The following is a 27,790-nucleotide window of genomic DNA, read 5'->3' on the forward strand; positions in this document are numbered from 1 at the left end:
AACAGCTCCGATGCCTGGCCTTTTCTGAACTGGGGACATGAACTTGTGGGTTTGTATTCCAAGACAGAGTAGGGCTGATGAGCCATTGAGGAGAGTAGCCTTCACTATTTATTTATTTTATTTATTTCATTTCTATACCGACCATTAGCTGAAGCTCACTAGCCATTCTCTGCTTTCAACGCTGTTGTCAGCACTGTCCGTGTATTTCCAACCTTTCATCTGTAACTGCTATGTAATAAATCCTTTCCCCAAAAAACTAAATTCAGATTTTGGAACATGGCAAATACAGATTCTACATGGATGTAGAATACACCCAGCCACATCTACTGCCATAGTACCTATCGTGTGTGTGTGTGTGTGTGTGTGTGTGTGTGAGAGAGAGAGAGAGAGAGAGAGAGAGAGAGAGAGTGTTAACAAATTCACTTATTCCCTCCGATGCAAAAGAAATGTTCTAAGATTCGATAATGAGGAATACTACAGAACAAATAGCTTTCATTTAATAAATTATTGCATTTGTGATCTGCTTAAAATATTGTGCAGATACTTACTGTGTGAGCCAGCTGATAAATTCATTGAACCTCAGAGACATGAGGTTAAATCCCAATTCAATTATAGAGTCACTTGATAACTTCGGATAAATCACAATTTTTCAACCTCAATTATCAATCCATCAGTTATCAGTTATCACATGGGAAGAATAAAAATAATGGTCTACCACAGAGGTATGCTGTGAAGATGAATTGTACAGGAACATAGAGCATTGGGCTTCATAATGAATAATAACTTTGAAGTAACTCATGTAAACAATTAAACTAACTACTCTTCAGATCAGAGTTAACACTGGAGTCTTTGAAGTATGGAAGGTTAGTTAGATAAATGATGTGAGCAACTCGAATATGCCTCTTACTCACTTGGACAGATGAATGAGAAATATATATTGAAACTTGTCTACATGTAATGATCTCTTTCTTTCTTTTACAAATAGCAACTACAGGAAGACCTTATCTGGGTCAGCAGCATGGCGTAAGGGGGAAAAAGGTTAATGTTTTATTTCACAGTGTAGTCCAGTCAGTCTAACATCAAAGTACTTGCAAAAGAAATCAAACTTGTTTTATTTGGTTTCACTGCAAAACTTCCAATGAATCTGGAATAACAGACTTCTGAAAGGTCTTTGGTTCTAGGTCTTTGGGAGATGGATATACAGCCTTTGACACAGGCATACACTTATACCATCTTTAATAATAACTTTTAATTAATGAACCTGTAAGTATGTTGGTCTTTAAGGTGGCACAAGAATCTTTGGAGTTTTTACAGAATTACATGTATTTATTTAGGTAGAAAGCAACAGATGCATTTTGTTGATGCACATGATAATCTGCCAATGTTCAGTGTTAGATCTATCAGAGTGGTGGTCATCTTTACATTTATTTATTTATTTATTTATTTATTTAATTTCTTAATCACCCGTCTGGCCAGTCACCCGACCACTCTGGGCAATGTACAATAATACAAACAGTTTAAAAACAATAAAATTACACATTAAAGCACCATTTTCTAAAATTTCCCTAGCCCACCCCAAATGCCTGCCTCAACAACCAAGTTTTCAATGTGTGGCAGATGCTCATTAAGGAGGGGGCATGGCGGAGTTCCCTAGGGAGGGACTTCCACAGAATGGGGGCCACCACAGAAAAAGCCCTCTCCCTCGTCCTCACCAGCCTAGCTGTCCCCGGCTGATGGGACAGAGAGAAGGCGATCCGAGGCTGATCTTGTTGAGCAGCCTGTCTGGAGTTGCTGGAGGCGCTCCTTGAGATAGGCAGGGCCAGAACCATACAGGGTTTTAAAGGTCAAAACCAACACTTTGAATTTGGCATGGAAAACAACTAGTAACCAGTGCAACTCTTTCAGCACTGGAGTGATGTGGTTGCGCCGGCGGCTGCCAGGCAAGCCGTCGCATTCTGTACCAGCTGCAGCTTCCGAACTGTCTTCAAGAGTAACCCCACGTAGAGCGCAATACAGTAGTCTAGATGAGAGGAGACCAGGACATGTACTACCAATGGGAGCAGATGGTCGGGAAGGTAGGGGCACAGCCACCATATCAGATGGAGTTGGTTCAACACTGTCCAGCTCACAGCTGACACCTGAGCCTCCATGGACAGCTGGGAGTCTAAAATGACCCCCAGGCTGCGGACCTGGTCTTTCAAGGATAGCCGTACCCCAATCAACGCCAGGTCAACATCCCCCAACCTCCTCTTGTCTCCCACCAAAAGTACCTCGGTCTTGTCAGGGTTCAGCTTCAGCTTATTCCTCCCCATCCAGCCACTCACCATCTCCAGACATTTGGACAGGGATTCTACGGCCAAACTTGGTGAAGATTTGAATGAGAGGTAGAGCTGTGTGTCATCCACATAGTGATGACACTGCACCCCAAGCCTCCTGATGAGACCCCCCAGCGGCTTCACATAGATGTTAAATAGCATCGGGGAGAGGATGGAACTCTGTGGCATCCCACAAGTGAGCGGCCACAGGTCCGAAACCGCCTCTCCCGGTGCTACTGTCTGGTACCTGCCAGAGAGGAAGGACCGGAACCACCGTAATACGAAATCTCCAATTTTGGAACTGTTCCCCTAATGATAATTTTCTGTATTTTTGAGAGGTTCAATACATTGCTTGTATGGCTTAAATAAGACATGTTTGGATTCTTTTGCAATTAGCTTGATGTCAACCCATATGGATTGTGGGAGGGAAAGATGGTTGAGGAATGCATTGAGCTGTTTACATTCTGATTCTCGTCAGAAATGTGTGCATCAGTGTATTATTTATGTTCATAACTCTCTAGAAGATCAGAGCCTATGTGACTTGGCAAAGTCCAAACAATTTAAAATATGATATAGAACACAGAATTAACTGGAAAATGCCAGGTTAGTACCATCACCACACTATTATGTGCTTGAGTTTCTCATTCTGGGGAAACTCTGTCATGATTCTCTTGAGGAAAATGGCAGAATGCCTACTGAACAATGCCAGATTGGACCAAACACTGGAAAATGTACTGTTTCAGTTTGCACATGAAAGCTACCCTCCAGCAATTGCCACAGGAGCACGTTTGTTGGACTCTTGCCCAGGCTGTGCTCTTGTGAAGCTGCTACAAATTCAACCTCAGAGATTTTTGTAACAATATCAGCCTGGAATATACTGTTGGTATCACCAGATCTCATTGGCTGTGAATATGCCACCCACATGAAAATGCAGGTCCCACAGTCAGCGTCTTCAGAGCTGAAACGAATGTTGACAGAATGTCAAGATTTTGAGCATTTTCAAATTTTGCCATTTGGATTTTGATGCTGAAATTTGACCCCAAGGATTCAACATTACATTTCACCATCAAAATCTGATATCAGAATTTGAAATATGGCTTTGTGGGGAAATAAGTCACAAAATTAGAAAGAGAAAATCAACTCATTTTTTTTAAAATAATCGTCCATACAGTGGGCAACATAAGAACATAAGAGCCCTGCTGGATCAGACCAAGGGTCCACCTAGTCCAGCATTCTGTTCACACAGCGGCCAACCAGCTGCCCACGGGAAACCCACAAACAGGACATGAGTGCAACAGCACCTTCCTGCCCATGTTCCCCAGCAACTGGTGTATAGGCATACTGCCTCTGATACTGGAGGTAGCATATAGCCATCAGGACTAGTAGCCATTGATAGCCTTCTCCTCCAAGATGATAGCCTTCTCCTCTAAGAAACATCCATTTACCTGGAGCAAGGCCCATGAACTCAATGTGCTTACTTCTGAATAGACTTTAATAGAATCTATTGAGTATACAATCAGTATTCAATTTTGTACATTTTTGGTACTTTTTTAAATTTGATGCTCTGCTGTTGTCCTTTTTAAACCTTTTTTGTGGGGGTCTTTTTTGTGGAGGTGAAGGGGATGTTCTTTTTATGTCATGCTGTAATTGGTGGTTTTAGTATTTTATTATATATTATTATAAGTAGCTCTATGGACCTTTATGGTTGAACAGGCAGGGTATACATCATCAATAAATGCAATCACATTTTTAATGGTGTTTGTAAATATATATATAAGCAATGTTGATATTCTGTATCAGACAATATGATATGCATAATACAAGAAAGCAGTGAAATCACATCTTGCACTTAGAGAGCAATCCTATGGCCACTAAACACTGTCTAGAGGCCCATAGAATATGCTCATTTCTGGGCGGGAACCGACCTCGGAGTCAGTTTCCTGTAAAACTGACCTCCCTCCACGTCCATGCTGCCTTGGAGGCAGTGTAGAGAAGCCCTGTCCTCCGCGCTCGCGAGAGGAGTGCGAAGTGACTGAAAAGGGGTGGGGCTGGGGGGTATTCCAGGGTGGGGAGAGTGGAGATGCGCATATGACACATCCAACGTGTTGTATGGCAGCTTCCTCTCTCGGTCAGCCCCCCCCCCCCCACTAGACAGCCAAAACCAGCTGTCTAGCGAAAAAGAGCAAGGCAGGAGAGGTGCGGAGGGAACGATCCCCCTGTGCCTCTCCTACCTTGCTTTGGATAGGCGGCCACCTCCAACATCATAGGTGGCCACCTATCTAGTTAGGATTGCACCCTTAGGCTGCTATCCTATGCCCATTTACCTGGTGGTAAGACCCATTGAACTCAATGGTGCTTACTTCTGAATAGAGATGAATGGGATTGCACTGTTAAAGGCATATGGAATCTTATATGTGTTTCCCCAGGCTTTGCTGGTTAGAACAACATTTGCAGGAATTCCAAGAGGTTTTTTATCTACTTATGACTGAGCAGATATAACCACATTTTCTGGAGGGACCTTTGACGAAGCTCCAGCTCTTTCCCATGGCCACAGTTTGCATGACTCAGTTGCATGTATCAGTTGCTTTCCTGAACAAAGAATTTATGAAACCTGGTTGGTAGCATTAACCAGCAAACCTGATGATCTTGAAACAGTGTGCTATAAAATTTGCCAACAGCTTTCATAACAGCATACTCTGTACTTGCATATATCTAGCAAGACAGAGTGTTTTATGTCCATTATATGAACAGTTCTAAGGGAAGTAGTTTTGGATGGAATATAGGAAGGGTTGCTCTGTCTCAAGTAGCACGATGTCCTTATACCTGAAAGAAAAGGGGATCTATTAAGTTTTCCACCCCTTGCTAGGAGAATCTTTCTCTCATCTCCATGGTAGGGGGGAAGGGAGTATTTTTTTTTATACTAGCTGAGGAAGGGGTAGCAATAGCAGCAGTTACTTTTGTGGATTCCTCCCTGCCTTTGAATGGAAATAATTTTATGTATGTATGTATTTTTGTCTGACCATGGTGGACTTAATCCAGACTTCACAGAGCATATTTGTTCAAAACTGCTTTGGTAATGTTTTCTTAAACTGACCTTTTACTTTGTAAACAGATGATGCAGTTTTTCTCCTTGATACAACAGAATTTGTGGGAAAGAACACAAAGAATTTGGAATGATAGGGCTAGGTTTATTGACACTATGGATGCACAGCCTTGGCTGTTTTTATAGAGAGAGCATCCACTTCAAAATGAAGAAACAAGCACCTTAGGAAACTGGGGCTAAAACTTTGGTGCAATAAACTGGCCAATAAGTTATGTCAGATCTAACGTATCTTGATAGCCTATCTGGAGCTCTCCACCTGGGTCAAATTAAGTATGTATATTGGTTTTGCTCTTGCTTATCTAGCTTAGTACATCCTGTTTGCTTTAAAGGAATCTTCTATGGCCTTAATTAAGAATTTGATAACATATTCTTAGCATATACACTCTCTCTCTCTCTCTCTCTCTCTCACACACACACACACACACACATGATCTGCACACTCATATTTTCTGCTTAAGTAGCTTGTTTCAGTGTATTTTTTATCAGTTCCAGATTTACTGAACATGTGTTAAAGGCTGAGGTGAACAATTTGTTTAGTGTAAATGGCTGCAGTTGAGCTGGAAGGAGAAGTTGATTTTGTGTAGTTCACTTCTGTGTTATGAATATAACATACAGAAACTGTGTGTTGTGTTTGATGGCATCTGGCCATGGTTGGGGACAGAATGCAGTGATCCTATATCTGGAGAATTCTTTGTGAGTGTTTACCAATATAAATGCTTATCACAGGAATTACAGCAGCCATAGAGTGGAAGGAATATGAAGTGCTATGGGACTGGGTTCAGAAAAGTTTGAGCAGATGGTTGCTAACACAACCATCTGGGGCTTTCCTCGCTCTCTTCCTCCACTACAACCTCCCCCCTGCCCCCCAAAGTTGCTTCTGAGTCCATAGGCCCTCTGAAAAAGTGTGAGATGAGGCGGGGGGGGGGTGGCGGCGCTGCGGAAGGACAGGGAAATCAGAGGGATTTGATGCGGTCACTTTACACAAGCAGAAGTGCATTTATGCCCATTCAGGACGTCTCTGGATCCAAGCCATGGAACACTGTAGAAGAAGAGAAGTTCGAGAGAAAGTGCAGTGAAGGAAAAAGAAAAAAACCTTACTTGGAATGGGCAAATGTTGAGGGATTTTTCAGGTTCCATCTTTTCTCTTGCCCAAAGGCCCCCTCAAATGTTGCTTGTCTGGTCCAGAGCCTGGCATTTCTGTCAGAAGAGCCACTGAGGATGAAGGAATCTGAACCAAACATGAGGTGTTCAACACTCACCGCAGTGCTGTGATGGGACCTTCAGGAATAGAGTAAAGGAAACTTCACTTGTATTTCCTAGGGAGATTAACACAGGAGACAGATTCAGATATTTTAGAGGGTACATCCTCTCTTACATTCTTCACTGCTCCCTCTGAACATGAAGTGAGACTTTGCACCCTGTTCCCTTTTCCTGGAGGTAAACTTCATTGGGATATATGAATCGGCCTTCTTTGCAGTACTGCCCACACTTTCAGCTTAACTGTCCAGGGAGATTTGTCAAGTCTTCTCCATGTTTCTGTTTTACTAACAGTTGAAGACTTATTATTTGTTAATGTAAAATATTTCTTGGCCTCCTTTCAGGGCAGGAGCCCTCCCAAGGCAGAGTACAACAATAAAACTCACATAATAAAAACCAATGTGGTAATGAAAACAGTAAAAACAGCAACAGCAGCAAACATTCTAAACAACAGCAGCATAAAACAAACCTACAGTACACAACTGCAGCTACAACCCTGACCAATTTCTGTTTATAAGAGTCTTTCCTAACTATGACAGTTGCAGCAATTGCTATGGTGTTTTTTTACTGGGGTGTTATTGGTCAAAAAGTGTGTATTGCTTATTTTGTTAACTCTTTTAACAATGCTGTTGATTTTTGTAAGTTGCTTTGTGTGTTTTTATACTGAAAAGTGACCCATAATTTTTAGTATAATAATAATAGTAATAATAATCACAATATCTAGCAACTTCTGTTGTTGCTTTATTCATGTAGATTTTTCACTCTTCACATCCTAAATGCTGACAGCCTATATGCCTAGTATGAAACAAACTGACAACTAACCCATGAACACCACTGATTTAGACCAACCCAAGCCAACTTTATATTGGCCAATGAAAACTAGTTCAAAAGAGAAAGTAGAAAAGGTTTGTCTGCAGAATATTCTTGCTGGGAATTTGATAAATTTCTAAGGAGAGTGAATCCCATAACTAGGGATCACCATGAATACTTCTCTCTAATATGGAATTTGTTTTAAGTATGAGCAGGAGGAAAATGCGAGCATGTCTTGGGTCCTACATACCATCTCCTCCCCTAATTTTGATCTGTATCTTAGGTACATAGGACTCAAGCTATTAAAACTAAAGAACCATGTTTACAAAATCAGAATTGAATGCAACTGATGGACAGTTTACATGTTTGGGGCTTCTTTCTTATACAGAAGTCAGCATTACTCATTCTTTTATGGTGGCCCCACCCCTTTTGCCTTTGGTTCCACTTACTACTGTAATGAGGGCCCCGAGAGCTTTTTCGAAATGGAAGTCTGCTGTTTGGCAAAAAGAGGTTCAACACCCCTGGTCTAGACCAACACCCCTTTTCAAAATGTGTCGAAACAGGGAGCATTGTGCTGCAATCTGCATATTTGTTGAACCCTTCATAAGAACAGTTTATCATATGCTCATCCAAGGAATGGCCAAGTTGTCTTCAAGATGGCAATAATAGCTGGTCAGCCACATGAAGATCTGGTGGGAACAGAACACAGCTACAGGACTGGGTGACACTGGGGATGGTCTCAATATATACAATTGTATGTCATTTAACCCCTTCATGGATCACTGCCTTGTTGTGGCGAAGGGGCTTGCATAACTCAGTGAAGCCATAAGCTATGCTGTGCAGGGCCACCCAAGACGGACAGGTCATGGCAGAGAGTTCTGACAAAATGTGGTCCACTGGAGAAGGAAATGGCAACCCACTCCAGTATTCTTGCCAAGAAAACCCCATGGAACGTATCACAAGGCTAAAAGAGATGACGCCGGAAGATGAGCCGCTCAGGTTGGAAGGTGTCCAATATACTACTGGGGAAAAGCAGAGGGTATTTCCAAGTAGCGCCAGAAAGAGTAAAGTGGCTGGGCCAAAGCCGAAAGGACACTCAGCTGTGGATGTGTCTGGTGGTGAAAAGAAAGTCCAATGCTGAAAAGAACAATATTGTTTAGGAACCTGGAATGTCAGATCAATGAATCAAGGTAAGCTGGAGGTGGTCAAACATGAGATGGCAAGATTGAACATCGACATCTTGGGCATCAGCGAACTAAAATGGACAGGCATGGGCAAATTTAATTCAGGTGACCATTATATCTACTACTGTGGGCAAGAATCCCTTAGAAGAAATGGAGTAGCACTCATAGTCAACAAAAGGGTGGGAAAAGCAGTACTGGGGTACAATCTCAAAAACATTAGAATGATCTCAGTACGAATCCAAGGCAAACCATTCAACATCACAATAATTCAAGTCTATGCCCCAACCACTGAGGCTGAAGAAGCTGAGGTTGATCGGTTCTATGAAGACCTACAACACCTTCTAGAACTAACACCAAAAAAAGATGTCCTCTTCATCATAGGGGATTGGAATGCTAAAGTAGGAAGTCAAGAAATCACCAGGGTAACAGGCAAGCATGGCCTTGGTGTACAAAATGAAGCAGGACAAAGGCTAATAGAGTTTTGCCAAGAAAACACGCTGATCATAGCAAACACTCTTTTCCAACAGCACAAGAGGCGACTCTACACATAGACGTCACCAGACTGTCAATATCGAAATCAGATTGATTATGTCCTTTGCAGCCAAAGATGGAGAAGCTCCATACAGTCAGTAAAAACAAGACCTGGAGCTGACTGTGGCTCAGATCATGAGCTGCTTCTTGCACAATTTTGGCTTAAATTGAAGAACGTAGGGAAAACCACTAAACCATTCAGGTATGACCTAAATCATATCCCTTATGAATATACAGTGGAGGTGAGGAATAGATTTCAGGGATTAGACCTGATAGACAGAGTGCCTGAGGAACTATGGACGGAGGTCCGTAACATTGTTCAGGAGGCAGCAACTCAATCCCTCCCAAAGAAAAAGAAATGCAAGAAAGCCAAGTGGCTGTCTGATGAGGCTTTACAAGTAGCTGAGGAAAGAAGGGAAGTGAAAAGCAAGGGAGAAGGGAGAAGATATATCCAACTGAATGCAGAGTTCCAGAGAATAGCAAGGAGAGACAAGAAGGCCTTCTTAAATGAACAATGCAAAGAAATTGAGGAAAACAACAGAATGGGAAAGACTAGAGATCTCTTCAAGAAAATTGGAGATATCAAGGGAACATTTTGTGCAAAGACGGGCATGATAAAGGACAAAAAAGGCAGGGACCTAACAGAAGCAGATGAGATTAAGAAGAGGTGGAAAGAATACACAGAAGAACTATACAGGAAAGATCTTAATGGCCTCATCTGGAGTACTGTGTCCAGTTCTGGGCACCACACTTTAAGAAGGATGCAGACAAACTGGAGAGGGTTCAGAGGAGGGCAACAAAGATGATCAGGGGACTGGAAACAAAGACCTATGAAGAGAGACTGAAAGAACTGGGCATGTTTAGCCTTGAGAAGAGAAGACTGAGGGGAGATATGATAGCACTCTTCAAGTACTTGAAAGGTTGTCACAGAGAAGAAGGCCAGCATCTCTTCTTGATCATCCCAGAGTGCAGGACACGGAATAATGGGCTCAAGTTACAGGAAGCCAGATTCCGGCTGAACATCAGGAAAAATTTCCTGACTGTAAGAGCAATACGACAATGGAACCAATTACCTGGGGAGGTGGTGGGCTCTCCCACACTGGAGGCCTTCAAGACGAGGCTAGACAGCCATTTGTCAGGGATGCTCTGACTTGGATTCCTGCATTGAGCAGAGGATTGGACTCGATGGCCTTGTAGGCCCCTTCCAACCTTACTATTCTATGATTCCCTGATAGCCATGATAGTGCGGTCACTGAACTTGAGCTGGACATCCTAGAGAGTGAAGTCAAGTGGGCCTTAGGAACCATTACTAACAACAAAGCTAGCGGAGATGACAGTATTCCAGCTGAGCTATTTAAGATCCTAAAAGATGATGCTGTAAAAGTGCTGCACTCAATATGCCAACAAATTTGCAACACTCAATAGTGGTCACAAGACTGGAGAAGGTCAGTTTACATTCCAATTCCAAAGAAGGGCAATGCCAAAGGGTGTTCAAACTACTGTACAATTGCGCTCATTTCACATGCCAGCAAGGTGATGCTCAAAATCCTACAAGCTAGGCTTCAGCAGTATGTGAACCGAGAACTACCGGAAGTACAAGCTGGGTTTCGAAGAGGCAGAGGAACTAGAGATTAAATCGCCAACATTCGCTGGATCATGGAGAAAGCAAGAGAATTCCAGAAAAACGTCTATTTCTGCTTCATTGACTATGCTAAAGCCTTTGATTGTGTGGATCACAACAAACTGTGGCAAATTCTTAAAGAGATGGGAGAACCAGACCACCTTACCTGTCTCCTGAGAAACCTGTACAGGGGTCAAGAAGCAACAGCAAGAACCAGACATGGAACACCCGATTGATTCAAAATTGGGAAAGGAGTACGACAAGGCTGCATATTGTCGCCCTGCTTATTTAACTTATATGCAGAGTGCATCATGAGAAACACCGGGTTGGATGAATCAGAGGTCGGAATTAAGATTGCTGGGAGAATTATCAACAACCTCAGATACGCAGACGATATCACCCTAATGGCAGAAAGCAAAGAGGATCTAAAGAGCCTCTTGTTGAGGGTGAAAGTGGAGAGTGCAAAAGCTGGTTTGAAACTCAACATTAAAAAAACTAAGATCATGGCATCTGGCCCCATCACTTCCTGGCATATAGAAGGGGAAGAAATGGAAGCAGTGACAGATTTTATTTTTTTGGGCTCCAAGATCACCGCAGCCAGTGACTGTAGCCATGAAATTAAAAGACGCTTGCTCCTTGGGAGGAAAGCTATGGCAAACCTAGACAGCATAGTAAGAAGCAGAGACATCACCTTGCCGACAAAGGTCCGTATAATCAAAGCTATGGTTTTCCCAGTAGTAACGTATGGCTGTGAGAGCTGGACTATAAGGAAGGCTGAGTGCCGAAGAATTGATGCTTTCGAACTGCGGTGCTAGAGAAGACTCTTACGAGTCCCCTGGACTGCAAGGAGGTCAAATCAGTCCATCCTAAAGGAAATCAACCCTGAGTGTTCATTGGAAGGACAGATACTGAAGCTGAAGCTCAAATATTTTGGCCACCTAATGCGAAGAGAAAACTCTCTGGAAAAGACCCTGATGCTGGGAAAGATTGAAGGCAAATGGAGAAGGGGACGGCAGAGGATGAGATGGCTAGATAGCATCACCGATGCAATGAATATGAACTTGAGCACACTCCGGGAGAGAGCGGAGGACAGGAAGGCCTGGCGTGCTATGGTCCATGGGGTCACGAAGAGTCGGACACGACTTAACGACTGAAGAACAACAACAAATGTCATTTAAGCGTCAGATATTGATAAAAATGTGTGCCTGCATTGGTGGTTGTTATTAAACTGAGGAGTTTCATTGCCCGTGGGGCAGAGCTATATACTTGGCAACTGTTAAGACAAGAGGAAAGAGAGCTTCTAGGTACCAAGTGCTTTTGAAAAACTTTGGCAGTTAGCTGTGAAATCTTCCGAACACAGCTATTAGTTGCTTTTCAGGTAAAGCTCACTGAAAACATCTGGCCCCAAGGGATTCAAACCTGCATGTCTCATGACAACACCTTCTCCAATTATCCCTCAAAAACACAATACATGACAACCAGTGTTGTCTCTTCATGACCTCTGAACAGTGATGAATGGCCTGGCTGTTTAGTCACTAGGGCTTTGACTGCCAAATTTAATTTTAAAACAATATTTATTAGTGTGTGTGTGAGAGAGACAGACAGACAAATATGCCTTCCTTCCCATCCATTCCCTATTTCCCTTCTCTCACTACTTTATTCCCAGGATCCAATTATTTAAAACGTCAGGTCTTTGGTGAGAACATTATTGTACACAGTTCTCACCAGAGTTTCTTGATAATGGCTGGATTCAGTTCAAAATTTCCACAGGAATAAGCAAAATGACATGATGATAATTAACACAAAGCCATTCGCCTTCAATGTCTAATGGAAAGATCTGGAAACCCTTCTTTCCTGCTCATGCGGCCTTGGGACTCTGAACCAACTGACACTTCCTAGAATACCATATCAGACAACTTAAAAGAACCTTCCGGAACCTTTCGTTTAAGCTTCTGTGATGCAGACTGCTTTCAAGCTGCTTATATATCTTCTACTACCGTATTTGAAATTGTTTTCGATTGTAATGTGAGTATGAACACACAAAACACTGCCAGAGTGCTGAAGGACAGTTAAAGGTATTTCTTCATTCCCTCGCTGGGTTTTGAAAAGTTCCCATCTGCACATGCCCAACCCTTTTCAGTGCCAATTCTCATATTACATTTCAGGTACAGATTCCTGAGTACAAATATTCACACATCTCTCATCATGCCAGACAAATCCAGTACACATCCCCTGTAAATACTCAGAAGGCATTTTTGGTTTTCAGTATCTTAAAAGAACACATGCTAAATTTTACTGGCACATGCCCTTCAGGATTGATATGGGGCACGTGTATTTTGTAAAGTGTGCTAAAATGTGAAATACTGTCACCCTTTCAGTGTATGTCTGTTGTTAGAGGTTGTAGTGCTAGGGACTTGGAAACAAAGGTTGGCAGTTATTCCAGAGTAAAATGAGATATCTTGCCCTCAAAGTAGGAGAAACTTGTCAAATGTGGAACATGCCTTAGAAAGAGGGAAACTTGAGAGGTGTGTGGTTGTAGACCAGGGCTGGGCAACCTGCAACCCTAGGGCAGTATGTAGCCCTCGGCCTAAATTCATGTGGCTTTTGGCCCAGTTTCAAAGGCCCTCTGCATACAGTCAGTTCAGACTTCTGGCAAGAGTGAACTGTTCCTTCTCTGGCAGATCCCACTGGGTAGGAAGAGAGAGAAAAGGGGGTGGCAAAAAGAGAGAAAGGAGAGTGGCAAAAAGAGAAAGAGGAAAAGGATGACCCACCCACTTTTGGCTCTGGCGCTGCTCACCGCCGACATGTGGCCCCTGATAGATTATCAAATATGGCCTGTGATAGACAGAAGCTTGCCCGCTCCTGTTGTAGACATTGGTAGTTATTATGCTAGTTTTTTTGTGTTGAATTTTTGTTTGTCACTGGCTGATAAAGCCCCAAGAATACAGCAACTAAACATCACTGGGTGGCTGGGGATGATGGGTGTTGTAGTCTAACACATCTGGAGGTTGGAGAAGACTGCTGTAGAGAGCTGTTCTTTGAACATGCCACTGCTTTCAGAATCTGCTTCCCCAGATACTATGGCTCAAAGCCGCATAACAAAGCACAGGATCCACCCTTGTAGTAGTAACACTGAGCATGTCTATATCCTCTTTTCAACTTCAAAGCATTTTGCAAGCATTCATTGTGCTTACGATTATGAAAACATATTGGCAGAACAATAATTATTTTCCTAGCATGCTGTGATGCTGTCAGATGGAAAGAAAAACAATGAAGATTGTTTAGAGTAAAGCACCTCTCTTTTAAAAGTGTGGCCGAAACAGAGAATTCTGACAGCAACCAAGCAGTTTCAAACATTATAAATAAGATGATGCATAAGATGTCCAGCTGTGCATGAAACAAATACTAATGTTTTGAATATTAAGACTTCAACATTTATTCTTGTTTCTGTTCTCTGGTTACAGATGTCTATGTATCTTGGAACCAAGACCACTACGTCCCACCTACAGTTGTCTTTCTATGTGCATGCACCAAGCTTAAAGTCTTCTGGTATTCCCAGCAGGAAGCACAATACATATGAAAAAGAGGATAGGTAAGAGGCAACTAGAAAAAAAAGCCTTTAAGGTAAGGTTATGGTGCTCCAACTTTGGAATACTTTTCCCTGGGAGGGCTACCTGTCACCCCTTCTTATACCTTTTGGTACCTGGCAATCCCCTTTCTAGTTTCCCACATGTTTCAAAATATAATTTGAATTGGCTTACTTTACTTCTACTGTCTATAATTTTATTGTCCCTGCTATTTTAATATACTTTATTATTTTGTATGTTGTATTAGTTGTAACTATTAATTAATTGTTAGCCATCCTGGGAGCAAAATACTGAAGAGGATATAATTTTATATGAACATATAATTATAGAGTTGGAAGGAACCTTGGAGATATTTATTTATTAGATTTATTTATTTATTAGATTTATTAGCTGCCCATCTGGCTGGATACCCGGCCACTCTAGGCGGTGTACAATACTAATATAATATAATATTATATATATATATCTAATACTATTGTATATTTGTTTAGAACTGTTTGGATGTAAGCTACCTTGGGAGGATATTGTCCTGAAAGGTAGCATATCAAACAAACAAACATAAACTGAGGGGTGGGGGTAGGACACTGCAGGGGACTATGCAGAGCTCAGTATAGCTCATTGTTCCCAGCACTCAAAGCACAACATTAGTCTACAGAAGCTACATCTATCTACACACAGGCTGTGTTAGCTGAATCAGGGGAATAGTTTTCATGTAGGTCTGTAATGAAACTTTCCCATTCTTTGTACGTCATTTACCGCAGAACTGGAGATATCAAAAATGGCAATGTTTTGGCTCCAGCCTATAGTCAGAAATATACGCTCACTCAGGGCAGCAATCCCAGGCCCGATCTACATTGCACCCACCACTGCGCTGAATTCGGTGTCCCCCGTCGGGTTAAACACTCTCGCATTTTTACGTGATTATCCTCACTCACCCATTTTCTCCGCTCCATTCCCTCCTCGAATGCAGGAGCTTGGTTCACACTCTGGCGCCTTGCAGTTCCCCAGCTCCAAAGCAGGGCTGCCCTGATTGGAGGAGCAGCAACTCCTCCCACCTCTGCCGATAAACTGCCCACCCTCCCATCAGCTCGCCTCCCCTCCCCTCCCCTGTGTCCTTTCTCAGCCGTTCACTGTAAACCTCACCGCGCCTGCGTCACCTCACCCCATTGATCCCCTGTTAGCTCTTTCTGGACACATTCTATCTTCTTTGGTGTCCGAATCCGGCTGGAGCCATGGGTCCAGAACTGGCAACGTTCTACAGGCTGCTGTTTCTCTCCGCAAATGCCCTGATATGTACTCTTCAGGCACTGATCGCTCTGGAGAGGCTGTCGTCCGAGTGGCGGACGTCTCGTCTCCGGGGACTGCGCTGCTACTGCCATCGCCGTCAGAACTTGTGTTCTAGGATGTTTCGAAACATGTTGACCGTGGTGCACAACGTGGCTCTTCTTCCCATGCCTCGGGTTTTCCGGAGGTATTGGGTGCGCCCGAGCAGCCAGGACTGGTGGGAGAGGCTTGTTCTGCAGGTGTGGAACGATGAGCGCTGGATCGAGCACTTCAGGATGCCTTGTTGCACCTTCTTTCAGGTGGTTGGTGAGGTGGCCCCGCTCTTGGCCAGTCGCTTGACACAACTGCGCAGAGCGATCCCTGTGGAGAAGAGGGTGGCCATCGCCATTTGGAAGCTCGCCAATCATACCTTGTACAAGAGTGTGGCGTAGCAGTTCGGGGTGGGGAAATCCACTGTCGCGGGGATCTTTGTGGAGGTGTGCCTTGCTCTGGAGCATGCTCTACTGTGGAGAACGGTGACCCTTGGCGACGTGGATGTGGTGAGTGCGGCTCGGGGGCGGGTGGGGGGGCGTGCGACTTTTTTGGGGGGGGAGGGAACATCTTCGATGCTTTGAATCTTCAAAGAATCGAAGACCCGTCTAATGTGTAGGTTTTTATTAGGTTGGGTTTGCATCTTCGAAGAATCAAAGCTTGCTCACTACAACACGGTATAGGCAAGATTCACATCGGGGGATGGGTTCTTGTCTGTGCGGTTTTTGAGAGGTACTCCTTGTTTCATGGTGATCGCCATCCTCCTGGACACGTGTGTGTGTGTGTGTGTGTGTGTGTGTGTGTTGGGAGCGCATCACACAACCCTTGCGTCGGGTGCTGTGTGTGCTTTGTGCTTGACAGGGCTTGTCCGGGCAAATGTGTGGGGAGATGGGGGCACGAGCGGGATGCATCTGTTGCTTGACAACGGCCACTCATGCTTTGGCTGCCTCCCACCAAATATAGTCTCTCCTCTCTCTCCAGGCAATGCTCGGCTTCTCTGCCCTTGGCTTTCCCGGGGTGTTCGTAGCTTGTGACGGGACGCATATCTCGATCGTATTCCTGATTAGATAGGGCAGCGAGTTTATCAATCAGAAGCACTACTACTCAATGCTTCTGCAAGGCACAATGGACCACGCGGGAAGATTAATCAATGTTGAGATCGGGTGGAGTGGGCGAAACCACGACACCTACGTTTTTTGTAACTCGGTGCTGTGCGAAGCGATGGACTCAGGGAAGTTTGTGCCCAGGAACCCAACGTGGAGAGTGGGCAGTGTGCTTATCCCTCCGCTGATCCTGGCCGATGGAGCTTACACCATGCGACGTTGGCTGATTAAGCCTTTTGGGGGACACCTCTCACCAGAGGAGGCTAACTTCAACCAGCGCCTCAGCAGAGCTAGAAATGTGGTGGAGCGCGCTTTTGGCAGGCTGAAGAGAAGGTAGAGATGTCTCGTGGGATGACTGTAGGTGGCGGAGGAAAACGTGCCATCGGCGATTTCTGCCTGTGTCATTCTCCACAACATATGCAAGACCAATGGGGCCGCTTTGACAAAGGCATCTGGGGACAGTAACCGCTTGGTGTTGGACACCCTGGGGCTTCCCTACATGAATGACAGCCAGGTGCATAATGAGCGGGGGAACGAGGTCCACAGGGCTCTTTGCGAATTCATGTGGGAGAACAGGGGAGGATTGCGGTGAGGGGACATCTCCTGGGAATCCTGCTGAGGCCGGCTATGTTTGGGCGGTTGGTGGGCTTGTGGTTTTAATGTCTGCCTTGTTTGCTGCTCACCCCTGATTGCTTCCCCATTGTTGTTCATGCCTTTTCCTCTCTGATTAAAACTGTTCAAAAAACCGTCATTGGCTCCCACCCCTCTCGTCTTCGCACGCGCAAGAGACAGCGCCCCCCCCTTTCTGAAAAGCTTCGTCGAAGAATCAGAGATTCGGAGCTTCTTCGACAGGTGGCACTGCGAGGAAATACGGGAGGCGGGACACTCTATGGTCTTGTCAAAACTGCCCCACTGTCATTCTGCCAGCAAAATGGCGCCCAGGTGGCTCGCGTATTGGCAGGAGAAGGAGGTTGAGTTGATGCTCCAATTGCTGCTCCAGGGCCATTGCGCTGAGATGGTCATGAGGAGCTCAACCAGGGGGAACAAGGCGGTCTACAGGGCAGTAGCAAGGGGGCTCTCACAGGCAGGGTTCCCTCGCCCTGCCCTGCAGGCCCGCACTAAGTTCAAGGCCCTGAAGGCCCAGTTCTTTGAGGCCCTGGAGCAGCATTCTGGGATGCCTCCCCCTGAGGCGCAGCCTCCCCACTACAGGGAGATGCACGCCTTGTGGGTGCGCGCCGGGCAGCCGAGTCCCGCCGATAGGCGCAGTGCAGGTCAGCCATAGGGTGTATCTACCACTGTGTCTTGGGCACTGCGCCTGTGGAATGTGTTGCATGGTGCTCTTTCCGGTGCACAGCCAATCCCGCCATACAGGAAGCAACTCTAGCCAGCTCAAGACAGGTTCCGTCATGGCATCCCCCTGAACTGCAAAGAGAATATGATAACAACATGGGGGCGAAACATAACATGGGCGAAACATAACATGGGGGAAACAATGTTTGGAGACCGTACCATGGCTCACCTGCTGTGGTGGTCATGTGTGGAACATGGGGAATGCCCTGAACAGAGGGGGGAAGCAGGAAACTTTCACAGGGACTCCCTCATGGGGAGAATTGCCTTGGACGCTTGTGCAACTGCACGGGCCTCATCCGATCACCCACATCATGGCTTGGCGTGGATGTCCGGGGGGAAGGAGCCTCTGCTTGAACCCAGGAGGGGGTCCCTGCGGTGGCCAGGCCAAGCCTCACTGGGCTCCTCTCACATTCCTGGGAGTTGTGGTGTCCTCGAGTGTGCAATTGGGGTGGTGTCCCCTGATGTTCCTGGGTATGCCCACCCAGCGCAACCTCCCCCCCCCGGGGGAGAAGCTTCCCACCCTGAACGCTGATCGGGCATCTTTGCCAGCATTGCCCGGAGAATGTCTGTATGGGCATCTACGGAGGCAATGAGTGCCCTCCTATCCCTGCTCGCAACCTCCTTGTCCAGAGCAGATCTTCTTACATACTCCCTAAACACCACTGCATCCCCTTCCATGACCATGAGGACGCGGTCATTCTCCTCTGTGGTGTGACGCATGATGCGTTCCACAATGTCATTGGCCGCTCTACGGCTCCTTCTATTTCTTATTTGTGACAGGCGCATAGTGGGGGATAAAGTGGCCTGCCTGTTCATCACTAGGTGCTCTGTTAGCGAGAGTTGACAGGGTTTAAGCATGCAGTGCGGTACAGTCTCTGGTGGCCGGCTTAGAGCAATAGCTGCAGATGGGGCCTGCATGTGAAATGCCAATCGCTGTGAACCATGGTTGTCTCCCACTAACGGCCATCACCGCCCCAGGTGAAGCCAGGGAATGTGGGAGGTGTGGCGGGCATTGCTGCGGTGTAATTTCTGGGCAGAGACCGGGGTGGGATAACGCTTAGGGCCCCGGCGTTGTCCCTGAGGGCGTGTCGGGGAGGTCTGGACGTGGAGGGCTGGCCGATGCTGATTTGTGACCACCAGCGGTAGACCTTGGCCGGGACTCAGCCCTATGGGAGAACGGGCTTGTTGGCCAGTGGGGGAGTTGCCCTGGAGGGCCAGTCTGAGGGTGTCCACGCGGTGCACACTTTGCACGCATGCTCTCAGATCTCCCTCACGAGGACCAGACACGTGGGAACACGCTACTCCCCTTGCCTACCTGTGTCCTCAAGCTCGTCTATAGTGCTCCTGCTTCCCCTTTGAGCACGTGCGCTCTGCCCCGCACCTGGGAAAGTGAGGCGGATCCCAGCCAAGCAAAAGGAAAACCCACCTTCTCGAAACACACGCTGGCTGCCCCTCAACCAGGATCCCCCCAGGAATTTCCCCCCCAGGTGGTGTGGCTTCGAGGTGGGGCTTTTAGGCACCCAGATGGGGACAGCAGAGCAACCCGGGGCAGTCATTAAAGCAAGTTTGGGAGCTGCCCATCCAGGCACCCGAGCTGGCTAGGCACAGCACGCGGCGAGGTGCTTTGACATAGCACCATTTGCCACGGTGGGCGGGCCCTGATCACTCTGTGGGAACCACTCAAGGAGCCAGGGCAACGGAGCGTGGACACCCCCCATCCCCCCACACTGACCGGCCAGTGCACGGAAAGGCTTTGGTGTGCTCCCCAACTCACTGCTCCACCCAGGTTCCCCGGCAAACTCTTCATGGGAGGGTCCTTCTCCTTCCTGCTCCTGGCTGAGAAGACCTGTGAAAAGTGTGTCTCTGGTTGCCCACTGTGTCCTTGGGCATGTCCTTCTTTAAGGAACCCTATATCCCTGTTCTTCTTATGCCCAGACCACTCCACACATGCCCCCCAACATCGCCTCAACCCGCAACCAGGGAGTATTGTCAAGTATGCGGGTGGCCCCGGTCCCAGTTGGCCAATGGGGCAGCTTGTGGTTGTAGGTGGCGGGGCTACATGTGTGGGGCTACACCGGGACCATGCGGAGCGGAGTATGTGGCCATGGCCCTGGAGGACAGACAATGCTCCATGCACACCACCCCCAGACACCGACCCGGCCACAGCACCTACCCATGTCACGTGCCTCCAAGGGAAGGCAATCCTCCTCTTCCTGCGATCCCTCTGGCATCTCCAACGTTTCCCCTTCCAGGGGGTCCATCTCCAGGGTCTCCACACGTGCTGCACCACGAGCAATCTGCAGACTCCCAACCACATGCTTGGGGCGAATGGTGGTATCCCCCCGGAGAATGCTGTGGAGCTCCGCATAATATGGACAGGTGGCTGCATTGTTACCTGAATGGGAGTTATGGCTAACCACTCTTCTGTACTGCTGGAGCATTGACTTTGTCCTCCCCCTGCACTCAACGGCACTACAGGTGTGGCCCCGCTCAGTCATCTGCCTGGATATCTCCTCGAAGAAGTCGAGGTTCCTGTGGCTGCTACGAAGCTGCTCCTGGATCTTCTGCTCCCCCAAATGTCCAGCAAGTCCAATATCTCTGCGCACCTCCAAGACACCCCTCTTTCCTTGCTAGTGGAAGCCATCCTCTGTTGACACGGATGGGGGAAGGAAGGGTGGCCCGATGTAGTAGATCTTTCCGAAAACTGTACTGGTCAGGATTTCCAGCAGCAGCAGTGGGATCTCCCTGCCGTCAAGGGTCACCCAGGGGCCCTAACAATAAGAGCCTAAGAAAGGAACACACGGAAGTAAATTGCAGGGTGGGGGCTGGCCCACCTAGCAGTCACAGTCCATGGTGGGCATCACAGGGTAGCTGCATGTCATGGCCCTGATTTGGAGCACCTTCTGTGCAGGGGGCACCCCACCATGTAACCAGGTGGATGCTCTCATGTTTGCCCGTGAAAGTGAGAAAAAGCACATCACCGAAGCAGGGAAAAAAGGAAAGAGGAGCGGGCGGGCTTTGCAGCCTTTTCTGGGGGAAGAGAAGTGGGGGAAGAGAAGCGGGGGAAACCACCCGACTCACGCTCCACGGCAAATGCCATCCCATGGGACCGTGTGCCCATACATGTCATATGTCCCAGGAAGGCTGATCAGCCACCCAGTGCACAATCCCTGTAATGTCAGTCCAGCAGTCTCAGGACGCGTTGTTTTCACAACCATGGGTGTGGCTGGACTGTTTCGGGGAGGGGGGGAAGACACCCCTAGTGTGGAGGGGAATAACACCACGAAAACTCTGGGGAAGGTGTTGGTGGGGGGATGTGGCCACCTCGCGCAGTACACGGGGGTGCTCCTGGGGAAGGGACGGAATTCACGGTGACGAGAGCAGCGCGGAAGTCTCCCAAAGAAAAATTTCCCGCGCTGCTGTGGAGAGAACAGCTCAAGGCGCTGCAATACATGTCTGGCTGAGGAGGTGGCGAGGAAGAGAGTGGTTTCCAGATGAGGGGAGGCACAGTGGGTGCCAACCGATGGCGCCACGGGTGGAAGAGCAGGGGAGGGGAATACACAGGGTGGAATGCAACACGTGGACGAAAGGTGGGGGGCGATTTTTACGCACCCACCACATGATACAGCGAGATGGGGAGGCTGCACCGATACCGCCAAGCCCCAAACTTCGCCTCTTCGAAGATGGTCCCCTTTAAAAAAAAAAATAGCCTAGGGCAGGGGCACGGGGGGGACACGTGTTGGCTCATGGCTGCTCTCTGCTCAGGAATGGACGCGAGTGATACTGGGAGAATACCTGGGGGGGTGGCGGACACGAAAGGTGAGGAGTGTTCTTTAAGCACTTACCATAAGATCCGGGCAGATGGGCAGGCTGTAGCGATATCCACAAGCTCCAAACTACGATTCTTCAAAACTTCGTAGATGTTTTCCTGGTTTAAAAAACAGAGGCAAGGGCGGGGGCGCTGGGGTGGATACCTGTTTGCTCACGGATGCCGACTGCTCGAGGAGAGATGCGATCGATGGCCAGAACACAACCTGGGGGAATGGTGCGCTCTGATTGGCCAGCAGGGAAATACAAACACCTCCGTATATAGCCGTGCATGGGAGGGGACAACAACCATATACGGTGGCAAAGGCAGAAAATCAGAGCACATTAGGGGGAAATCGTGGGATAACAGGGTGTTGAAAGCGGGGGCATGGACCCTGGAAACACCGGGTCCAATATGAGGCAGGAACTGTGTAGTGTGAAAGGCAGGCAGTGAGACCGAATTGGAAGCGAGATGAGGCAGTAAGTGCAGATCCAGCCCCAGTCACTTCCTCACTCTACCACTTCCAGTCTGTGCAGTGTAACATATGCCTACAATGTTCATGGTTGTGTTTTCGTTGTTAAATGTGACCCAGGTAAGGTAGGGTTGATAATGTGTCGGAGAGTGAGTGGAAGGTGGGAGGGGCTTGTGCGTGTGGATTCTGAGGTTATATAAGAAATGAACTGACAATTAGAAGTCAGATAGGGCCTTAGGGATTGAAGAAGCTACATTCAGCCCCTAAGGGAGGTTGTGTATAGGACTTTGGAAGGGGTACGTGGGGAAATGAGGACTGAGCATTAATGAATAATAACAACATATAACTCTTCATGTTACGAATAAATCTCTTATTTGTTTTTTAAATACAGAGTCCCATGTGTTGATTTAATAGTTACACTACTGTTATTATTATCTTGTTACTTCTCCTGTAGTGGGCTGAGAGAACCAATTGAGCATATTGAGTTTCTCTGGAACTTGGGTGGTGGTGGTGGTGGTGGTGGTGATGAAAGGGCTGAAGCCTGGGTGCCACTGGGAACAACTGATCCAGGTGAAAGCAGGTGTTTCCTGAGGGGTTTGTTTCTCAGTTTCAGAGGTAAAGGCTGGGGAAAAGGTGGAATTCAGGCAGGGACACATCATGCAGATTCTGGCCATTCTGAATATTACAGACCTATTCCAAAAGAAAACTGGGTTGCATCTTATTTCTTTCGAGTATTTACTTTACTTAAGTTTGCAAAGACTATTATTATTATTATAACTATAAATTTCTTAATCGCCCATCTGGCCGGCCACCCGGCCACTCTGGGCAATGTACAATAATACAAACAGTTTAAAAACAATAAAATTACACATTAAAACATCATTTTCTAAAATTTCCTTAACCCACCCCAAATGCCTGCCTCAACCACCAAGTTTTCAATGCGTGGTGGAAGATCATTAAAGAGGGGGCATGGTGGAGTTCCCTAGGGAGGGAATTCCACAGAGTAGGGGCCACCACAGAGAAGGCCCTCTCCCTCGTCCTCACCAGCCTAGCTGTCCCGGCTGATGGGACAGAGAGAAGGCGATCCGAGGCTGATCTTGTTGAGCGGCCTGTCTGGTGTTGCTGGAGGCGCTCCTTGAGATAGGCTGGGCCAGAACCATATAGGGCTTTAAAGGTCAAAACCAACACCTTGAATTTGGCACGGAAAACAACTGGTAGCCAGTGCAACTCCTTCAGTACTAGAGTGATGTGATCACGCTGGCAGCTGACTTTAATCAGGCGAGCCACCGCGTTCTGCACCAGCTGCAGCTTCTGAACCATCTTCAAGGGTAACCCCATATAGAATGCATTGCAGTAGTCTAGATGAGAGGAGACCAGGGCACGTACTACCGATGGGAGCATTTGGTCAGGAAGGTACGGTGCAGCCGCCGTATCAGATGGAGTTGGTTCAGAGCTGTCCAGCTCACAGCTGACACCTGAGCCTCCATGGACAGCTGAGAGTCGAAAATGACCCCCAGGTTGCAGACCTGTCTTTCAAGGGTCCGTATCCCATTCAAAACCAGGTCAACGTCCCCCAACCTCCTCTTGTCTCCCACCAAGAGCACCTCGGTCTTGTCAGGGTTCAGCTTCAGCTTATTCCTCCCCTTCCAGCCACTCACCGTCTCCAGACATTTGGACAGGGATTCTACGGCCAACCTTGGTGAAGATTTGAATGAGAGGTAGAGCTGCGTGTCATCTGCATATTGATGACACCGCACCCCAAACCTCCTGATAGCCCCTAGCAGTTTCACATGTTAAATAGCATCGGGGAGAGGATGGAACCCTGTGGCACCCTAGAAGTGAGCGGCCACAGGTCCAAAACCTCCTCTCCCAGTGCTACCCTCTGGTACCTGCCAGAGAGGAAAGACCGGAAGCACCGCAATACGATGTTTCTATTGCCGAACCCCTCCAGGCGTTCCAGGACGATACCATGGTCAATGGTATCAAAAGCCGCTGAGAGGTCAAGGAGAACAAGGAAGGAGCATTCACCCCTATCCAAAGCCCTCCTCATATATCATCCAGCAAGGCGACCAAGGCCGTTTCTGTCCCATGCCCAAGCCTGAAGCCCAACTGAAATGGGCCTAGATAATTGGCTTCTTCCAAGTGTGCCTTCAATTTATTTATTTATTTATTTATTTATTTCATTTCTATACCGCCCAATAGCCGAAGCTCTCTGGGCAGTTCAACTGCATCACCACCACCCACTCAATTATCTTGCCCCAAAATCGCAGGTTCAAGACTGGGCGAAAGTTGTTCAAGACTTCGGGATCCAAGGAGGACTTCTTTAAGCACGGTCTTATCACTGCCTCCTTGAAAGCTGATGGCATCACTCCCTCCTCAAGGGAGGTGTTCACCATCACCCTGATCCCCTCAGCCAATCTCTTTCTGCAGCTCATAATGAGCCAAGATGGGCAAGGATCAAGTAAGCAGGTGGTCAGCCTTACAGATGAAAGCACCTTGTCCATTACATCAGAAGGAAGAAGCTGGAATCTATCCCACAAAACTGGTTTGCCACAGGCTGCCTCTCTCTCGCTAACTGTATCCATGGCGCATGGAATAACACTCCTGATCTGATCAATTTTATCCGCAAAGTGCCTTGCCAAGGCCACACAGGAGGCCTTAGAATGCTCCGATGGTTCCAGATCATCTGGACCGACTAGGCTCCAGACCACTTGGAACAGCCTCCTGGGACAGCACTCTGCGGACGTGATGGAGGCAGCATAATATTCCTTTTTTGCTGCCTTCATCGCCACGTGATAGGCTGAAGATACAGCTCTAGCCCATGTCCAATCATCTTCGGAGTGAGACTTCTGCCACTGGGGATGTCAGAGAATTCCGTCACGGACTGAAATGGGATCAAATTCCCTTCAGTCCATGTAGGGATGTACGAAAGTGACTTACCTTTCACGGATTATGTTGATGGTAGGGATGGGGGAGAATTTCTCCCCCAAACTTCGGGGGGCCGAGCGCCAACACATTCGGTCCTCCGAAGGTTGTTCGGGGAGAAATTCTCCGCCCCCCCGCCCCGGGATGGGACTTACCTTTCACGAATGTCCCTCCTGGCGGCGGTTTGGCAGGTCTTCGTCAGGGGCGGGGGCAGCAGCCGGTCTTTCGACCAGCTGCCGCCACCACCGCCATTACAAGCAAAGTAAAAACAAAAACAAAACGCCCCTGTGATAGGCTACGTAACGATTAACGTAGCCTATCATGGCTAGATTTGCAAGGTCAGCCGTGACAGGCTACGTTAATCGTCACGTAGCCTATCACGGGTGACTTTAAAAAAAAAAAGAGCGTACGGCTAATGGCGGCCCCCATAGGGAGCCGCCATTCGCGTTCCTTATTTGGTCCCTGTAGTCTACGTAAAGATTTGCGTAGACTACGGCGAAAATAAGGGCAACGCTATTTGCCCTTATTTTCGCCGTAGTCTACGCAAATCTTTACGTAGACTACAGGGACCAAATAAGGAACGCGAATGGCGGCTCCCTATGGGGGCCGCCATTTGCGTACACGCTTTTTTTTTTTCCAAAGTCACCCGTGATAGGCTACGTGACGATTAACGTAGCCTATCATGGCTGACTTTGCAGATCTAGCCGTGATAGGCTACGTTAATCGTTACGCAGCCTATCACAGGGGTGTTTTTTTTTTCTTTTGAAGTTCACGGCCGGGGAGATGGGGCGCTTCTCCCCGGCCTGAATTTCAGCCTCCCCTGAGCCTCCCCCCCCGGCCTGAACTTCGAGGGGAGCAGCGAAGCGCCTCCCCCCCACCGCGAAGCAAGCTGCGAGACCAGGTAAGTGACTTTCATGCACCCCTGGTTGATGGTGGGGGGGAGGCGTTCCGTCCCTCCCCCCAGAATCCTGGACGGGGGAGGGGAGGCGACCCGTTCCTCCCCCCCGAGTCCTCGATGGCCGGCTGTGCTCCACGGCAGCTCCGCAGAGCAGCCAGCCAGGCCCAGCCCAGCCCAGCGCCGTCCGCACCCAGATTTCCGGCCACAGAGGGCTCTGGGGAAAACAGAAACAAAAACCCGCCTACACAAATGGCAGCAGCTGTGGCTGCTGCCTTTTGCATTCCTTATTTTTGCCCGTCTTAATCTATGTAAATATTTACATAGACTATGATGGCAAAAATAAAGGGGAACGCAAATAGCGTAGTGGGCGCTATTTGCGTCCCTTTTTGTTTCACTGTTTTAGCCTACGTAAATCTTTATGTAGGCTAAAACGGCAAATCAAAAAGGGACGCAAATAGCGCCCGCTACGCTATTTGCGTTCCCCTTTATTTTCGCCATCATAAGTCTACGTAAATATTTACGTAGACTAAGACGGTCAAAAATAAGGAACGCAAATGGCGACGGCTGTAGCCGCCGCCATTTGTGTACGTGGGTGTGTTTTTTTTTTAAACCCACCCAGCCATGATAGGCTACGTAAAGATTTATGTAGCCTGTCACGTCTTTTTTTTTTTTTAACAAGATTGGGAATGGTGGCGGCCGGTCGGAAGACCAGCCGCCGCAGCGGCCCGAAAGATCCGCCCCAGGTAAGTCTTGTCCCGGGGGGGATCCACGGGGGGCGGGGGGGTGGCAGGCCGTTCCGCCACGGAGTTCTGGGGGCCGAATGCACTGGCATTCGGCCTCACTGAGACCCGTGGCGGAATTCTCTGCCATCCCTATTTTAAAGAAAGAAAAAAACCTTTTAATATGACCATGCCGGTCCTGGAGCATGGTCATTTTAAAAGGTTTTTTCTTTCTTTAAAACAGCATTGCTTTAAAGAAATAGTTTATCGCTCAGGCACACCTAAGACAGCCTTCTTTTGAGAAGCCCCTAGGAAGAGGAAGTGTTTTGGCTGAAAGTAAACTGAGACAGAGGATTTCAATTAAAAAACACACACGTAAATATTTATGAAAAACAGCAATTCTTACAGAAGTTACGCAGACTCACAGAAACGGCTGGGCACCAGAATTACGGTTTTCGGTATGGATTTATCTTTGTAATTTTTGGAGCGGAAAAAAAAGAGAATTCCAGGGGCTTGTGAACGGCAGAACGGAGCACTGGCCGCAAACTGCGGAAGTCAAGTGGCACTGAAAGTACACAATTCGTACATCCCTATCCGCCACTCTAGCCATCTCACCTCCTGTTTCAGAGCTCGTAACTGCAGATTGCAGTTCAAACCCTGTTCAGGGTGAGAGGGCATTTTGGAGCCACCCGATCTAATGCCCCAGTGATCACGGCATTCTAGCCACCCACCAGGGTCTTGACCAACTGGCCGTTTGCGTGCTCCAGAGAACCCCCAAGCACATTCAGGAATC

The 27,790-nt window shown here is 47.5% G+C and overlaps 2 protein-coding genes across 8 annotated transcripts in view; one reads left to right on the forward strand and one right to left on the reverse strand.

Annotated features, from left to right (window-relative positions):
• Positions 1-6,896, reverse strand: part of LOC146353865 (uncharacterized) — a 35,383-nt gene extending 28,487 nt beyond the window's left edge. Inside the window, exons 1-2 of the mRNA XM_084837519.1 lie at positions 6,794-6,896; positions 6,517-6,696 (exon numbers count right to left, since the gene is read on the reverse strand). Of these exons, the coding sequence (XP_084693645.1) occupies positions 6,517-6,696; positions 6,794-6,795 (182 nt within the window). The 5' untranslated portion in view covers positions 6,796-6,896. The remainder of the gene's footprint in view (positions 1-6,516; positions 6,697-6,793) is intronic.
• The window catches only part of LOC146353864 (uncharacterized), a 101,600-nt gene extending 84,025 nt beyond the window's left edge, over positions 1-17,575 (forward strand). For 3 of the 7 annotated variants that reach the window (XR_014788193.1, XR_014788191.1, XR_014788194.1), the window contains 3 exons: positions 14,286-14,413; positions 15,992-16,231; positions 16,704-17,575. Coding sequence is in view for 1 of the 7 variants with exons in the window: in XM_084837520.1 (XP_084693646.1) it covers positions 14,398-14,445; positions 15,713-16,123 (459 nt within the window). In the remaining 6 variants the exon portion in view is untranslated. Of the gene's footprint in view, positions 1-5,464; positions 5,689-14,285; positions 14,446-15,712; positions 16,232-16,703 lie in introns of those variants that run through there. The other 4 variants (XR_014788190.1, XR_014788192.1, XM_084837520.1 and 1 more) reach the window with 4 other exon arrangements.
• The last annotated feature ends 10,215 nt before the right edge of the window (positions 17,576-27,790 follow it).

Source organism: Heloderma suspectum, chromosome 2 (genome assembly GCF_057233095.1).
Source record: "Heloderma suspectum isolate Gila_16-S chromosome 2, 16-S_ref, whole genome shotgun sequence".
In the NCBI taxonomy this organism is placed as follows: domain Eukaryota; kingdom Metazoa; phylum Chordata; class Lepidosauria; order Squamata; family Helodermatidae; genus Heloderma; species Heloderma suspectum.